The 16,328-nt window shown below is 35.4% G+C and overlaps 3 protein-coding genes across 6 annotated transcripts in view; 2 read left to right on the top strand and 1 right to left on the bottom strand.

Moving 5' to 3' along the window:
* The window catches only part of LOC141828512 (putative CoA ligase CCL8), a 19,171-nt gene extending 8,295 nt beyond the window's left edge, over positions 1–10,876 (top strand). For 2 of the 3 annotated variants that reach the window (XM_074715955.1, XM_074715968.1), the window contains exons 4-17: positions 293–494; positions 761–849; positions 1,744–1,815; positions 2,038–2,088; positions 2,361–2,468; positions 3,046–3,144; positions 5,370–5,462; positions 5,580–5,657; positions 6,127–6,231; positions 6,949–7,039; positions 7,976–8,049; positions 9,720–9,899; positions 10,293–10,346; positions 10,455–10,876. In XM_074715955.1, coding sequence (XP_074572056.1) covers positions 293–494; positions 761–849; positions 1,744–1,815; positions 2,038–2,088; positions 2,361–2,468; positions 3,046–3,144; positions 5,370–5,462; positions 5,580–5,657; positions 6,127–6,231; positions 6,949–7,039; positions 7,976–8,049; positions 9,720–9,899; positions 10,293–10,346; positions 10,455–10,499 — 1,341 coding nt within the window. In that variant the 3' untranslated portion in view covers positions 10,500–10,876. The remainder of the gene's footprint in view (positions 1–292; positions 495–760; positions 850–1,743; positions 1,816–2,037; positions 2,089–2,360; positions 2,469–3,045; positions 3,145–5,369; positions 5,463–5,579; positions 5,658–6,126; positions 6,232–6,948; positions 7,040–7,975; positions 8,050–9,719; positions 9,900–10,292; positions 10,347–10,454) is intronic. The other variant, XM_074715961.1, reaches the window with a different exon arrangement.
* A 758-nt stretch (positions 10,877–11,634) lies between these two features.
* On the top strand, positions 11,635–13,509 carry LOC141837792 (auxin-responsive protein IAA21-like). 2 transcript variants are annotated; one of them, XM_074725173.1, is made up of 5 exons: positions 11,635–11,908; positions 12,380–12,612; positions 12,788–12,920; positions 13,094–13,155; positions 13,250–13,509. In XM_074725173.1, exons 1-5 carry the CDS (start codon positions 11,682–11,684, stop codon positions 13,285–13,287), a joined length of 693 nt encoding a protein of 230 aa, XP_074581274.1. In that variant the 5' UTR covers positions 11,635–11,681; the 3' UTR covers positions 13,288–13,509. The 2 variants fall into 2 exon arrangements, with proteins under 2 accessions (XP_074581274.1, XP_074581266.1); XM_074725165.1 differs by having other exon boundaries at positions 13,094–13,161.
* A 274-nt stretch (positions 13,510–13,783) lies between these two features.
* On the bottom strand, positions 13,784–16,205 carry LOC141847856 (uncharacterized). The gene is made up of 4 exons (XM_074735944.1): positions 15,691–16,205; positions 14,717–15,211; positions 14,455–14,610; positions 13,784–14,309 (listed from the first exon to the last, which is right to left on the bottom strand). The coding sequence occupies exons 1-4, from the start codon at positions 15,808–15,810 to the stop codon at positions 14,244–14,246; spliced, it is 837 nt and encodes a 278-aa protein (XP_074592045.1). The 5' UTR covers positions 15,811–16,205; the 3' UTR covers positions 13,784–14,243.
* Between the last annotated feature and the right edge of the window lie 123 nt (positions 16,206–16,328).

Below are 16,328 nucleotides of genomic sequence, written 5' to 3'. Positions count from 1 at the left end.
GCTGTGAATCTGTGATGGGAGTGCAATAGTTTGATATTAATAACATTAATGAAGGAGAATTGTCTGCTAAAATTTGGCCTAATTATGCTCAAAACCTCAAGTGACCTAAAATCTTAGAGTACTTGTTATTCTTGAATGACTTCATACTAATTTCTTCTCATGTAGGTGAACTACATGTTAATCTCACATTCTCTTCTCTCTCAGCCCTCGCCCTCAACTTCTCTCCTTTTCTTTGTATACCTTTTTGCATATTGATGCTACTGTAAGAGTTTTAACTTGTTCTCTTTTTCAGGACATATCAATGATATTGAGCACTCAAGACCATCAAGGAATCATGGAGAATGTGGCTGCTAAATGCTCTGCTAAACTTTCTCTACTTCCAACACTTGGCAGTATGCCATCAAGAGATATTTTGAATGAATATTCAGGGGAAACGACTGCTAATTTGGTTGCTGACTTGATCAGGAAAATTGAGGATTCAAGCTTGCTAAAAGGTAATTAATGCCATGCTGTCCATCCTTTTCTTTTATTTGTCTTCGTCATGATGAAGTAGTCATCTGTGTGTGTGTGTCGGGGGGGGGGGGGGGGGGGGGGGGTATATTTTGTTAAAAATATCTAATATAATCTATCCAGACAATTGGATAGATTTCATATTGTTGTTGCTTTTTTTCATATTCTTTTGGACCATCAAACATCTGTTGCAGATAGCTTCTGAGACTTGCTCTGAATTCTCCATGTTCACTTGACTCTTATTTCACAGGAGATGATCCTGCTCTGATTCTTTATACAAGTGGTACAACTGGCAAACCTAAAGGCGTTGTCCACACTCACAACAGCATAGTTTCTCAAGTAAGAAAATTGTTTTTTGTACAACTGCTTTCTGAAAAGTTTAGCTCTGGTTTTTAAGGAATTCAAGTGTTTGATATAAATGTGGCATATACAAGTCATGAAGCTGAATAGCTGGTTTTATTTTGTTAGAAGGAAGTAATAGAGACTGCATTTTTACTAACTACAGAGTTTAGTTAAGTACAACAATTCTAAGTATGATATATGAATACTTCACACTCCTGTATATTAAACGACTGATTGTTTCTTTTTTGGTAGTAAACATCTATAGCTCCATTGCCTGTTAATATTATTTGTTGATGTGTTATTTGTGATCTTAATTCATTTTTGTGGCTTCAGGAATTCTACTTCCGGCTAAATAATGTTTATGCTTTTATCTTTTCTATTTTTAAATGAAAATTTAGTTCTAAATTTGTTTGTAGCCAACATTTTCTTACCTTGATTGTTTTGGTCTCTTTCCCCTCTTTCTTGGTTAACTCCTATTTTCCATGGGCACACACTTTTTAAGCTCCTGACCACAATAAAAGTAGCAGGACATGTTTGTGATGACCTGTCTGAAATATTAGAAAAAGATCCATTTTTTCATATCTACTTCACTAAAAGAAGTTTTTTCACAATTTTGTTTGTAGAGTCTTAAGTTTTACACTACACGCCATAACATTGGTACTGGCTCAACTTTACCTCTTGTTTATTATTATTTTTCCATTTCAAACATAGTACCAATACTTTTAGTGGCTATTATTTTTTTCTGTTGTTGACAGCTCTTTCTAGAAGTATTTTTTTTCTTATGATTCACTGAATTAATATAATGATGTGACCGCTGTATAGGCAGTTATGATCTATCCTTCCATTTCTATTACATGACAAAACTAACTGTTGCCTTTTGGCTTTTTTCAGGTCCAAATTCTGAGTGAAGCTTGGGAGTATACATGTCATGATCACTTTCTGAATTGTCTGCCATTACACCATATCCAAATTTTTGTCTACTTTCTGTTGATATAATATGAAACTTGGTTTGAAAATTTTGTTCATCAAATTCCAGCTTAGTCTTGTACACAGAAGCATCAAACACATGTTTTCTTCATGATTTCCTTAATATCCCTGGTGCATCAAATTACTGGATGAGTATACCATGTTTATTCATTGTCTTATGCTCACCATTCTGTTTCTTCCTTAACCTTTAGTTTACATGTGCATGGTCTCTTCAATGCTTTATTTGCACCTCTTTATGCAGGATCAGTGGTAGGTGTCAACTTGAAAATCATTTCAGTCATTACATGGTCTCTAGATTCTGCATTTCATCATGTTAGGTTGACATTCATTCCAGCATTTCTATAGCTTAACTGTAGTCTTATCTAGCACAATATAACCACAACACTAGATGCAGTGATGAAGATTGGTGGCAACTCTTTGTAACGAATGCTAGTTTCTTTCTTTGGAAATCGAGGTTCAAAAATGTGTGTTGATTGCCTTATCTTGTTAAAATGCTTTTTGTATTATTTTCCTATTTACAGGTTGAGTTCATGCCAAAATTTAGTGTCCGAGGTGTGTGGCAAAGATGGTGTGATTCATACCCTAAAGATGGAAGCACAGCAGAAGATGCAATTACTGTCTTTACAGGGGTAAGGGTACATAACTAATCACATATTTTGAAAAATATGATTAAAAAAATGTTACATTTTTCAAATTTTTGGAAAATTGTCAGAACTAATATACTAGATGGATCAAATTTTACTGAGAACAACAAAATTTGATTGAAGTTAAGGTAAAACAATGCTAATGATGAAATAGTTACTGCTTCTTGGGCTTATATTCTGTTGTAATTTTGACTTAATTGCATGATAGGGCATGTAGATGAACTTCAGAAATTAAGTATCATATTGTTGATTGTAATATTTTGGCTTGCAACCCAAAACAATCAGTTTTTACTATGTCATATCTTCAGTGCGAACATCTTCAGTATTATATCTTTAGCAACCAAAAGGGCCTAAGGAAACTTGTGAAATTCTGTATGTGAACAAAATGTGAGGTATAAATTGCCCTTCAACAGAAGGTTTAGTTCTTCACTTAGAGTGTCTAACTTTATTTTAATCTCTTGTTTAAAAAAAATCAATCAACTCATGTGAATTAAAATATGTGTTTGTGGTACTTTGATTCAGAATCTGTCTTATCTATTTCATGTGCATTGTGGATTTTCAGGTTCCCACTATGTACACTAGGCTACTGCAAGGATATAAAACTATGGATCCTAATCAGCAACAGGCAGTTGCTTCTGCTGCTAAACAACTGCGTCTAATGGTAATTATTTTTTCTTCTCTTTATTTATAAAATTTTTAAATGTAATTACTGAAGTCGATAATTATGAAAAAAAAATGCACAATTTTTTGCCAACTGAAAATGCAAACAAAAGCTATGAATCTGCCTAAGGTGACTCATGCATACAAAAAATTTTAATGCAATACTGTGGTTTATTGCATTTGCATTTAGGAAAAGCACTTTTTGACATGGTTTAAAATCTGGAGCCGTATCGGAGTTTTGGTTTATGACCAAAACGATACGGTTTCAGTATTTTTTTAAAAATAAAAATAGAAAGGGGCAACTCGGTGCACAAAGCTCCCGTCAATATGGGATCCCGAAGAAAGGATCTATTATGCAACCTTACCTTGCTTTGCAAAAGGCTAATTTCGAGATTTGAACCCATGACTTCTAGGTCACACGGCAGCAACTTTACCACTATGCCAAGGTTCCCCTTTTTTAAATATAAAAATTAAAACAATTAACCTAAATATTTAAAAAGTTAAAATAATAAAATATTTTTTTTTAAAAAGAAGAAAATTATGGGATCGGGGCACTCTCGTATGGTAAATAAATAAATAAATAAATATGTTATTATATATTTTTGAAATTAAAATTAATAATATATATTAAGTTAATAGGATAATTTTATTAGGATTTGATTAAGTCTGTTTAGATTATCCCAAGTTGATTGAAATTATTAATATGTTTAATTATTAAATCTTAAGTTTAATCTTGCACCTGTGACCTTGTGGGAGGTCATGGCTGCCTTCGCGACAGGTCGCTGCGGGATTGCGACGCCTCCACTACCCCACGACAACCCATTGTCGGTGTCAGGAAGCGGGTAGCGGGCGACGGGCGAAACAACAAATTTTTCCCGTTTTGCCCGGCATGGTACAAAATTTTAAACCATGCTTTTTGATAAAGTGATTTTGTGAAAGTAGTCGAGTATTTGATAATCTTGAAATCTTAGTGAACGCAATGTTTCATATGCCAATCTTGAAATTCTATCAAGTAGCACAATACTGTGGTAGTGAATTTAACCTGGTCGTGACACTAGACATCTCTGGTAAACATAATAAGATAGGTATGGTAATCAATATTTGACAGTTCAATGATTGATGACATCAATATTGGCATCAGAATTAGAGTAAAAAATTTGAAAAACTTAGGTATTGCCATTATGGAAGAATCAGAATTTTTTTAAAAAAATCATAAATATTGTGGAAATTACAATTTTAATCATTTTTTTTATTAACTCAATTTTAATTAAGATAATTAATTTTAGTCAATAACATCAAATTTAAAAGTCGATTTAAAATAATCTAACTGTAGTTAGATTAATTAAAAAGAATCTGATTTAATTTAAGCAAATCAATATATGAATAAAATCTGATTGCTTAAATTAAATTTAAATCTGATTTAATGTAATCTCTGATTTAAATTATTGTTTAATCCATGATTTAATCATTTGGAATTAAAATTTGTTTAATTAAATAAATTTAAAAATCTGATCAAAGTCAATTTAAATTAATCTAATTCTGATTTAATCAATCTTATTTAATTTCATTAATTTTTGGTTAATTAATTTAAAAATTCTATTTAAACATATTAAGTTGTAATTAAATTAATTAAGGCAAAAGTCTGATTTAATTTAATCAATATTATACTCAAAACAAAAAATTTATCTTATTATTAATAGATTAATTATTAGCATTACTCAAAATTCTGACATAAAATCCTAACTTACCTATTTACGTTTCCATGCCTTGAACGAACAAGACTTCTCCATACACCCCTAAATTCTCATGCTTCGGTACTAATAGTTTCTAGTACTGTTCCAATCAGTTCCCATGACATGGCTTGTTAATCACGTCCTCACTAATCATGCTTGTTATTCTTTCTTTTTTTTTCTCACCTTCCCTTTTAGTAGAAGCATGTAGATAAGATCTCTTGCTTTGAGACATTAGCATTATCAATTGGATTCTAAAAGAAAGAATAGACAATGAATGTTAGAATAGCTTAGTTCATTTTGTGCTTGCAGGACATTGTATGATTGCCTTGGTCCTTTTATTTGAATCTTTTTCATATAGGTTTGCTTTTTGAAGACAAACACTCCAAGATCAAGTTTTCTATAAGTTTTTTCTCTTTTCTCTGTTCACATGTTTATTTTACATTGGAATAAAAACAGTGATATCAATTGGGAATTTACACAAGTTTTCATCTAGATGTGTGGTTCTTCAGCTCTTCCATATCCTGTTATGAAACAATGGGAAGATATTACAGGTCATCGTCTACTAGAACGCTATGGAATGACTGAGGTTTCTCCTTCATATCCATTCTCCCTTTGATGATTTAGTCTATGTCAGTTGCGCTAAGCTTATTAATGCCAAGAAGTATAAAATATGGTTTGTACTGATTATTGTTGTGCTTTATAGTTTGTTATGGCACTATCCAATCCTTTGCATGGTGCACGAAAGGCAGGCACCGTTGGGAAACCCCTTCCTCGAGTTGAGGTATGTGAAATATTAGGTCTGACATTAAAGTACTTCATGCCTCACTATATTACAAGAATGCTGTGCATGTTCTATTAAGGTTTTAGTGTTGCTTACTGGTTATAATTTTTGAGCCAGAATTGGAACTCTTCGCTTACTGCAATTGGAAAAATTATCTAATTTAATTTAATGTAAACTTGTCCGAATGGTATCTTTAGTACAAAGTTTGAGCAGAGTTACTAATTTTTGAAGTTACTCAAAGTTATAACCCTCTAGCAGATATTGCTTTACATTTATTCTGTTTATCTTTCAATTCAAGCTCTTTTCTGCAATTATTCGGATTATGCTTTCCTTAAGCTTTTTCAGTTTGCTCCTGGTTGTGCTCTCCTAGTTATGAAAATCACTGACTTATGCAATACTTTGTTGCTTAATTAGCTTTTGCCTAGCTGCTGAGTAGATATTGCTTAACTATGGCTGCTCCTGTGTGTAGGTCAAGATTCTTGCAGAAGATGGTCGTCCTATCGGTGCAAAGGGAGTGGGAGAGCTTTGTGTAAGAAGTCCCTCTCTGTTCAAGGAATACTGGAAAAAACCTGAGGTATAATCAGCTTTAGCTCTTCTTTTGATCAAGTAATATATTGGTTCTTCATGCCTGTTGATACAGATGCAGTTCCATTATAAGCAATCTGCTAGTTATTTCTCTTGTGCATATTCTGTTAATTAATATAGTTATCATAGAGCATCCATGATTGCCTAATCTCATATGAGCTGCTGTACAACTCAAATTATTAGGAATACCATATTTTAAGTCATTGAAATTTGCTCTTTTCCTGCATTTCGGTTTTGTATTCATTACCAGAAAATATTATGAGCTACTTAATGTCTTCATTGTGAATAATATTCTCTATTGAACATGAATAATCAAGTAGTATCCACAAACCTGTTTGCTTCGATAAACCATCGTTTGAGGATGTTCTGTACAACTTTCTGTGGTTCTTTTCTTTTGCCTTCAGAATCACTCTATTCTTTCTCGTCTATCCACTATCGTTCCATGGGGACATCTCATCGAAGTTTATCTTTTGTTGATGGCTATGCTATAAGTTGCTACCTGCTGAACGTATACTATACCATGTTAAGCCAAGGAGATTTGAACTTGTAGATTGAGTTTACTTAAAAATGTAATGACTAATAAAGTTTTCTTGTAGACGTTTTGAATAAAGCAAACAATAAGCTTGACTAACAGTTTAGATACTTTGCCTGTAATTGACTTTACCCTTTGTTTTTCTCATCTTTTGATTCTTCTGTTTTGATTTAGGCAACAAAGTCTTCATTTATTGATGATGGATTCTTCAAAACTGGAGATACAGTCACAGTGGATGAAGATGGATATTACATAATTTTAGGACGTAAGAAGCTATTGATTCATGCATTTAATTTTATTTCTCACTTTCTTCTCGAGTAATCATTGCTTATCACAAGAACGGAGTGACATATACACTAGAAATTCCATGAAGTGAATGAGTTTCTCTTGACCTTTTGTCTCTTTGTTATGTAGCCATGCTACACTGACAGCATAAGTTGAGAACAAACCCAGCCAATGAAAATTTATCAGTGGCACTGTTTGCACATATGGTCAACTTAATTCAGTTGTGATTTTTCTTCTGATCCACTATATTTCTTGGAGCTGAGGATCATGATGCCATGCTTTTCAAATGTCAACAGAAATTTTGTCTTACCATAGTTTAATTGAGAATAATAGGTATGAATATCAATAAACACTATCTTATACCAAATATAAAACAATTTTCTACTTACCTATCTTAATTGCACATTTCAAAAATCACTATTCGCTTGAAAAGAGAGTCAAAATAATTCTGAATTGCATTCGAAATGCTGCATTTGTCAATATGCAGTTGAAGTAAGTCATAATTCTGGATTGCAGTCTAAATGCTGCATTTGTCAATATGCAGTCTTAGTACTACATTCTTGACACATATACCATAGAAAATCCATGGATGTTGCCTCATGAATGGTAATAGACAGTCTCAAGCATAAACTTGATGTTCTCAATCTGTTTCCACCTGTTAATTTGCTGTATTCTCATTGAAATTTTAGAAGTGTGCCATGTTAAGGGAAATTTTCCTGTAAGCTCTTTGGCAGTGTAAACCAGTAATTTTTGTTAATCTTGACAAAAATGTTGTTTTAGGAAAAAACTAGTTTTTTCCTTCATATTGATAACAACGACATGCAAGTCAAATGAAAAGTGTTATAGCATATTTCTAAGAGAAGCTCTAAAGCCTACCCCTCTGTAAAGATCAGCATCCGTTTTTAACTCTTTCCAGGCACTAATGCTGATATTATGAAAGTTGGTGGTTATAAGTTATCAGCACTAGAGATTGAAGCAGTTCTCTTAGAGGCAAGTAAATCTTGCATATCTTGAATAACAATAGTTTGCTTCATTTGAAACGTACATAAACCATCTTCCTTTGTAGTGCATCATGCATCTCCTACATCTTATGTTTTTGTACTTCAAAGTTCAAATCATCAAAGCATTTCGTTGCTATTGTGTATATATGATATGTTACAGAAGTGTTGGATAAAATTATATCATTGCAATCAGAGAAGAACATAGCACTCATATATATATTGGTTCTCACATAGCACCAAATAACATAATAATTTATATGAGGCTCAGTATTGAAAATCTTGGTATGTGGTTGATTCGTTGTGCTCGGAACTAAACATTGGCATCTCCAACTCTTTCTTTGGCTTTTTCCCCATGACTTTTCTAGTACCCTCCTGCCTCCTCCTCCACTCTTCTTTTGTCACTGTCACCACCATGCTGCCAGCTTAGTCCCTTATCCTTCTTGTTCTTATTCTACCATAGCTGTCATTGCTGCTATGTTTCCATGCGAGCCCTGCCTTTTTTTTCCTGGATTACACACTTGATCAGTGATACATGTGTCAACACGAACACAAAATCATTCTTGGCCAGACCAAAATTGTTTCTGATGCTGAGATTATAAACTTGGGTGAGACAATACAATAACTCAAAACCCCACATATTGCTATTAGTTTGACACTCCCATTAAGATGTAACAGGGATCAACACTAACATAAAAAATCTCAATCTAGTAAAATAAGACTGACTAAAATACTTGATGGAGATAACAAAGACGCAACACTGGTGCTATAGTTGAGAAACTTTAACGATTCAATGGTCTAGACTGAGGTTGGTGATGATCTTTGAAAGAGACCTTAACTGAAATGATATATCTTGAAAGAGTTGACAAAATCTTCTTTTTAACACCCTCAAACTAAAGGTGCTGCAAGATATTGTCATTTATGAAGAAGTTTCAAACTGTGAAGGGTTGCTTAGAAAGTTAGTTAAATAGTTCTATTATCTATTCCTTGTGACAAGGAGTTTATATTGAGAGAGACTAATATCCAACATTATACCAAGAGATGAGATATCAAAGAGGAGAGTGAGAAATGTTCTCTAGAGAGTAGAAAGAGGATATTGGGAGAGAGAATATGAAAAATCTATTGTTTAAAATTTCATTCAAAGAAGAGAGATAAAAGTATCACAAACAAAGTGTATAATAACGTTCAGCATTTACTCGAAGAGCAGAGAAATAGGTGAGAAAATTGAATTATTGATCATTTTACTTTACTCTAGTGGTGAAGATATTAGGAGACAGTAAAAGTTTGACATCCACTCTGAGAGAGATATTGAATTACAAACATTAATTAACTACATTTTAGATCATGCAGATAATTTACCAAAAGATGCCTGGAAGACCAAAAAGTGATGGCAAAATGAAGAATCTAGCAGCACATCAACCTGAATGTTGAACACAAAGATATATATATATGGAAATTTCTAATCACTCAAGATGCCTCTCTTTTTAAGGGTGTTTACTTTTTAGAATCTGATTCACCTTCCTATTTCATACTTTCTTTGTAAACAATTGTGCCTTTTCCTTTTTTAGGTAACGCTGCTTGTTCATTCAAAGATGTGTTTATTGGATAAATGCTTTTTTAGGTATTGTTGCACTAACATTAGTTTTCTGCTTTGTTCTCCAGCATGAGGCTGTGCTAGAATGTTGTGTTTTGGGCTTACCTGATGAGGATTACGGGGAAGTTGTGAGTGCAGTAATTGTGCCTCACACAGAGGCAAAGAGAAGCACAGAGCAAGAACTAAAGCCAATTATTACACTAGAAGATCTACGTAATTGGGCCAAGGAGAAACTAGCTCCATATAAGGTACCTGCCCTTGAGTAATGCAGTGCTTAGCATTTTCTGTCTACTCTTCGTAAGCATTCAACAGGTTGCTTACAGCTAAAAGACATTTAAGTACATTTATATTGTAAAAATCCTCTTCTTCACAATTCGTTTGTTCTTTTGTCCAAATATTATTTCATAAGCTTTCTTTGGTGGGTTTACCAAACATGGCCAGTCTTCAGTTTTCTTTTTGGTGTTAGTCATATAAAGATTATTTTATAGTCTTGGTTGATTATACTTAATCATATCTGCTAATTTAATCTAATCTTATATTAGAATAGCCCATAGTACAGCAGTAGGATTAGTGTTATAGCTTATGATTTTAAATAGATGCAGCCTATTTCTTATTGATTTATATTCTTTGCATTCATTCAGCTACCAACAAAGCTGTTCTTATGGGATTCTCTTCCTCGAAATGCTATGGGAAAGGTTAGCAATCTCTCTATTGAGTTCCTTGCGGTTTTATTTTTGTGTGAATATCCACAATAAGCTGTACATTGTGTTCTTTTGCTTTTTGGCCCGTCCAAAATTCTCCAGGTAAACAAGAAAGAGATAAGGAAATTACTAGAACAAGAACCATGATCAGACTGACTCATTTACGGCGGTTGATGCTGGAGTATACACATAAATATAATCAAGAAGATTACTTGCTTGCTCCATCAAATTATCTAGCTACCCAGGGGGTCATTTTCTTAAATAAATCTCGTTAAGATTGAACCATCTATTCTTGTATATTTATGGTTGGCATCCAGGAAAGCATGTGTATCCTCCAAGCTTCTTTATGCCGCCATGAATATTAAAAGAAAAAAAAACATATCGTATTTGTGTAATGTATGATATTGCCAACCAGCCCATTTTCAAATTGTTCTATTTGCGTTCTCCAAATGATTGCTTAATTTCCATGTAATCTGTATCAACAATTGGAATTGGAACTCTTTTCTGGGCAACTGGACATAAAAGACCTTGGAATTGAAGGGACATGATGGTGTATCAACAAAATGTCGTCCCATCACTCTCACATCTGTCCGTGACATACTGATTGTCTCTTTTTGTGTGCGTTTTTGTTTGAATTTTGATATACATAGAATCTTTGGTGACTTTATTCTGCGAGAGTGTTGCAGAACAGGAAAACAATAAGAAGAGAACCAACAGCAACTGTAGCTGAAGCCTGAAACCAGGACAAGCCTCATCGATGAGTTGACTACAATAAACAGGTCAAGTAAGGATGTCTACTGTTCTACACTATTTGGATTGGACTTATTGGTTGACTCAATTAAACTGCTAAAGCCTGTGCTCAAAGACAAGTCGATGAATGCCTGCAGCATCAATTCTTTGTCCCTCGATGCCCACAAGAAACTTGGTCGTTCTTCGTTGTCATTTAACAGCATGTTTCCTGAACTGACTCAGATGCGGGCGGATAACGATAAATTTGCATTTATTAAGTGAATATAAATTACTACCCTATGGGTTTAACGGGTAAGAAACAACGTATCTGTCATAGATTCTGAAAGATGAGAAGAATAGCAGCTGAGAAATATTTAGTTGGGAGTTGTCTGGTACCCTGTCGGGAAATTAGATTCCTTGTCGGAAGGTGTGCGTGTACTCTTCTCCCGACACTCAACCACTCTCAACGTTTCATCTAAACTTCACAGCATATGCATTCATAATATGTACCGCACGCACCTCTAGTTTCTCCTATTCGATTCATTCGCCATTATTCTCCATCTTTAGCTGTCTCCAATCTTCCTTGTATAGTTCCATTTCATGACGCCGCCAATGGAGCACGACTACATGGGCGTCAACGACACCGAGCTCCGGCTCGGCCTGCCCGGCTCCAACGGCCGGGTGGCCGACGGAGGCGCAACCGGCGGCCTCACACTGGGCTGCGCAAAAAGGGGGTTCTCCGACGTCATCCACGGGGGTTCCTTTTCTGAGGCAGGGGAGGACGCCGGTGGAGTAACCAAAGCGGCGCCGCCACCGCCTCCGGCGAAGTAAGTCCGCTTCCTCTAGTTCTACTAGTTTTGGCAGATCGCTGCTTTATGAAGTTGAACTTCTCTTTGAGTATTTCTTCTTCATGTTGTTATTTCTGTGAAAACATGATCAATCCATAAACTGTAAGTTAAAGCTATCGGGGTTGTCAATTTTCTGATTCACGCTAAATCCGTTTGTTTGAAATTCAGATCATGCTGGTCAAAAAGAATAAAAATTAACTTTTTGAAAGAAAGAAAAGAAAACAAGATTGAAATCCTCGAAAATATATCAAACGAGAGCTTATAATAGAAGTGGAATATAAGAGTGTGCTGCTTGTAGATGCGAAATTGAAGAAGACCGACTCGGGTTAAAAAATTTGTTTTCCTTTATTTTCTCCTTCCTTTTTGCTGTCTTACATGTATCATATGTCTATGAGTATTATAAAACGAAATCATTCATAAACTGGTTTCTGAAATTAATTTTTATGATAGGACACAGATTGTTGGTTGGCCACCGATCCGTAGTTACCGAAAGAATACAATCGCATCAAATAGTTCAAAGAACAATAATGATGATGCCGATGCGAAGCAAGGTAATGAATGCCACTACGTGAAGGTCAGCATGGATGGAGCTCCCTACCTGAGAAAAGTTAACCTTAATAGGTATTCCGACTACAAGGAGCTGTCACTAGCACTAGAGAAGATGTTTACTTGCGTCACCTTCGGTGAGCTCTTCTTTATCGACATTCTATTCAGCGATCGAATGCTTGCATTATTGATGTTCTGTAGGGCTGCGTTTTCTGTGAGATTGATAATTTCACAAAACAAAATGAGACTAGGACAAGATTAATGTTGTGGAGGTTGTGGGTTCGCTAGTCTTAATTTCTCTGTGGTTTTCAGGTTCATATGGAGTGAGTGCTAGAGAGATGACTACTGAGGGCAGAGTGTTGGACCTTCTTCAAGGATCCGAACATGCCCTTACCTATGAGGACAAGGATGGGGATTGGATGCTCGTCGGTGACGTTCCATGGCCGTAAGTAAAAAATCACAGGGAGGCTAGCTCTTCCTCTAGTTGCTCCTGTTAACATACATAGAATTCCAATGTGCATATCCTGATGATGAATGACCAACTAGTTTGCCCATATTGTTTTCAATTGTCTTCTTAATTTCCATTGTAATTGTTTCTGTGATTCTTCTCCATTGCAGTATGTTTGCTGACTCTTGTAGGAGGCTGAGAATTATGAAGGGTTCGGATGCAATTGGAATCGGTAAAGGTAGTCAGGGATTTCTTTTGAAGACTATCCTGATTTAATTATTGTTCGTATGCTAATGTGTTTAATGGTGTTTGTAAATGTGTTGCAGCTCCAAAGGCCATGGAGAAGTCCAGGATCAGGAACTAAGAGCAAAATGTTGAACCCTGAAAGAAGAAGAATCAAAGCCAGAATTTGTAATGTTCTTCCAGTTTCTATCTTAAAATTGACTATGAACTCGTTGTTAATGCCTTCGCCTGTTCATTGTATGTCCTAGTGTTATTGATCCTGTAGCAGTGGTGGTAGAGTAGCTACGAACTGAAGCTTATATTTGTATGTAGAGTTCACCTTTGAATGGAAATAGTGGTCACACTTGAGTTGCCTTACAGATTCTCTAGTCCAGTAATGTCGATCATTCTCAGACCAAAATCTTTTGGCTAAATTTTTTAAATCTTTCTAACTCGTAATGCATTGTCGAGCTAACTTGCTGAAATATACCAGAGCACTGCATTTTTTTTTTTTTGATTTTTTGTTTGTTTCAGATGAATGATGAATCTAATTGCAACAACTTCCTCACTTAGACAAACAAAAGATTTATTCCCCTCTCTAAGAAAAATGCATGGCCAGTATAAACAAATTGATATCCTACGAAAGAACAATCCATGATTAATGATAAAAGATGTTAAGCTCAAGGAATATTAACAAGAAACTAACCAACAGAGCTAATAGACAGTAAACAGCTTCTCGTAATCTGAACGCTGAGGACGACTAAGAATGCATGTGAGCACCAACGGATCAGAAGACATTCTTTCAGTGCAGTAATTAACATTCTCATGGAGAAAGTGGGAGCACATTTTATTTTCCTAGAATTGTTGTTCATAACTATTAACTGGTGCTTCGTTCCTGCATAAATAAAATGTTTTAGTTTAAACATATTGAAGATACTTTGTGAGGTTTAGTAATCCTGTTATTGGTTGCCCATGCACCCTACAAGGAGCTCTACTGTATATATAGATGGTCGCAACTTGTCTGGATGTCCACCATGCCCAACTCAGCTTCTCTTTCTGAGCAAAACCTAGTTCACATGCATGCTTGATTTCTTAGCATCACACCTTTGCGAACCTTCCACGTACTCGAGGTTGGTTGTCTGCAAGAACCTTCCTACAAGCATACTGACAAACACCAAAATATTTAACTTTTATGAGATGCATATGAATTTATGTTCCTGATGCCAAAATTCTATGCATTTCGAATGTATGTTTCTTACAAGGAATTTCACTGATATATATGTGTATGTTTAAAAACGCAAGCCCATACCTTAATCTTTTTGCTAAAATTTCTTTTGCACTTCTTCTCTCGATACCTGCAAAGTTTTTGCTGTCTTTGTTCTGCTCTGAGATCACTGATAGTTTGCATCTGCGCGAATGGAGAACAGACAGTTGTTGTATTTCCAGTACTGATGTTGCCAAGATTCTGCCCATCGACAATTTTGTCCAGTCGATAGAGATTTTAGTTAGCCAAGATAAACGAAGATTAATCATACCAGAAGAATTAAGAAGATCTAAAATTTTGTTTAAACCTGAATATCTCCCTCGCTGAATGCCCTCCTCAGACCAAATGCAGTTTCGAAGTCAAATCCTTGGAAATGAAGAACGTCCAGTCCCAAAGTGCAAGTGGGGAACCATTCCAGCGCACGTAAACATCCAGAGCTAACACTTCTCTGCATTGATCCTTCGGTAAGTTTTTCAAGTGCGAAAACTTCATCCATCTGTGCTATTGCTGCATTTGCGTCTGAAAGTTGTGATATCGAATTTTCAGTTTCTAACTTTTCCAGAAGGTCCTTGCGCTCATGGAATACATCTGTCAGATGATCATCTTTGAATCTGATTGACTCTGTATCAGCTACCTTAATTGTTTCTGTAGTCGCATATCCAGGAGATATAACAGATATGACATCTGCCGTGCTATCAAGTTCAAGTGTCGGCTCTTCTACAAGGAGTTCTGGAGCTTTGAAGAGGTCCCATTCAGCTCCTAGATCATATTCTGAAATAGTAGGTGTTTGCACGGTGCTTCTCTATAATGAAAAACCAACATTTCAGAAGAAGAATTTTCTAATTGCCATAAGGAACACACTAGCTCTACAAATAAACGTTAGTTTTCTGCTGCCCTTTTCTGAAGGTAGCTTCTGCCAAAACTTAGATGTTACAGTTTTTACTGTAAGATCATCATATTTGTTCAGATAGATTTTGTTATGTATGTGTCATTTCTGTTTTTCACTTGTCAGGTAGTAGAGAATTTCCTTTGTTATGCTATAAGATCATCATCTCATATTCTCATTGTATGAATCAAATCCCTAAAATCTAGAGAACTATGGGATCTCGCCCAAGAACATTTGCAGGGAAAAAAATTCAAAGAAAATTCCTTCACAAAAAAAAACTTGCTTTGCAACCAAGAATATATGGAGAAAACAAGATGATTCATACTTCATGGCGTTCAAGCAACAAGTCAATGCTTTCTTCGAACAGTAGATACGAGATCGAAGGCAAGTGTTACCATGTGCCCATCATCAGGGATGCTGACATGGTGGGAAGAGGGAAAGATCTCATCCAACAGGTTGAGGTGGCGACCATGGTAGTTGGCATATGACATGGGCGTCATCAGAAGCGCAGACATGTCTTCTCCTATTGCTGCTATATTCTCTTAGTAGAATCAAAGTTCTACGTGATTCTACTTGTTCTTGTGATCTTGTCTATCACTATAGCACCGGAGGTAGAGGATGGCTGGAGATCGAAGTGCAGGACAAAGAACTAGAAGAGAAAAGAAGGGAAGTGCTTAGTATGAAGATGGGTGCTCAATATATTATCTCCATATCTCGTCAGTGGTCCTCTCGTATTTCCTCTGCAACTCATAATTAAAAAGAGTTACTTCGAGCTAGAATCCGAGGCTCCTAAAACTGTTAGACAGCTAAAAATATAGAGAGAGCTAACTAAATGTCAGATGGCTTAATGCTGAAACCAGAAAACAAAGTATTGCAGAATGAGAGAAATGTTATTGAATCCGACACAACGAGGGACATGAAACCCAAACAATTGATGGCTGAGACCTGCCTGAAACCATATATATTAGAACATAAACAAAGAATGATTCAGATTCTTTCTTCCAATGAATTGGGCAAAATAGTACAAAATGGT

This window comes from Curcuma longa, chromosome 1, assembly GCF_044706935.1.
Source record: "Curcuma longa cultivar G26 ecotype Majalengka, Jawa Barat chromosome 1, ITB_CL_G26_1.1, whole genome shotgun sequence".
In the NCBI taxonomy this organism is placed as follows: Eukaryota; Viridiplantae; Streptophyta; class Magnoliopsida; order Zingiberales; family Zingiberaceae; genus Curcuma; species Curcuma longa.
Note: the sequence above shows the minus strand (reverse complement) of the source record. Positions and strands in the feature narration are given on the sequence as shown.

What these genes read in the sequence shown, in the direction of transcription:
- LOC141837792 (XM_074725165.1), top strand. Translation starts at nt 11,682, where the DNA reads ATGACGCCGCCAATGGAGCACGACTACATGGGCGTCAACGACACCGAG. An exon ending in CCGCCACCGCCTCCGGCGAA is followed by an intron (nt 11,909 to 12,379) that starts GTAAGTCCGCTT and finishes TTTTTATGATAG; the next exon opens with GACACAGATTGTTGGTTGGC. An exon ending in GTCGGTGACGTTCCATGGCC is followed by an intron (nt 12,921 to 13,093) that starts GTAAGTAAAAAA and finishes TCTCCATTGCAG; the next exon opens with TATGTTTGCTGACTCTTGTA.
- LOC141847856 (XM_074735944.1), bottom strand. Translation starts at nt 15,810, where the DNA reads ATGTCTGCGCTTCTGATGACGCCCATGTCATATGCCAACTACCATGGT. An exon ending in TCCCTGATGATGGGCACATG is followed by an intron (nt 15,212 to 15,690) that starts GTAACACTTGCC and finishes TTTTCATTATAG; the next exon opens with AGAAGCACCGTGCAAACACC. An exon ending in TCAGCGAGGGAGATATTCAG is followed by an intron (nt 14,611 to 14,716) that starts GTTTAAACAAAA and finishes GTCGATGGGCAG; the next exon opens with AATCTTGGCAACATCAGTAC.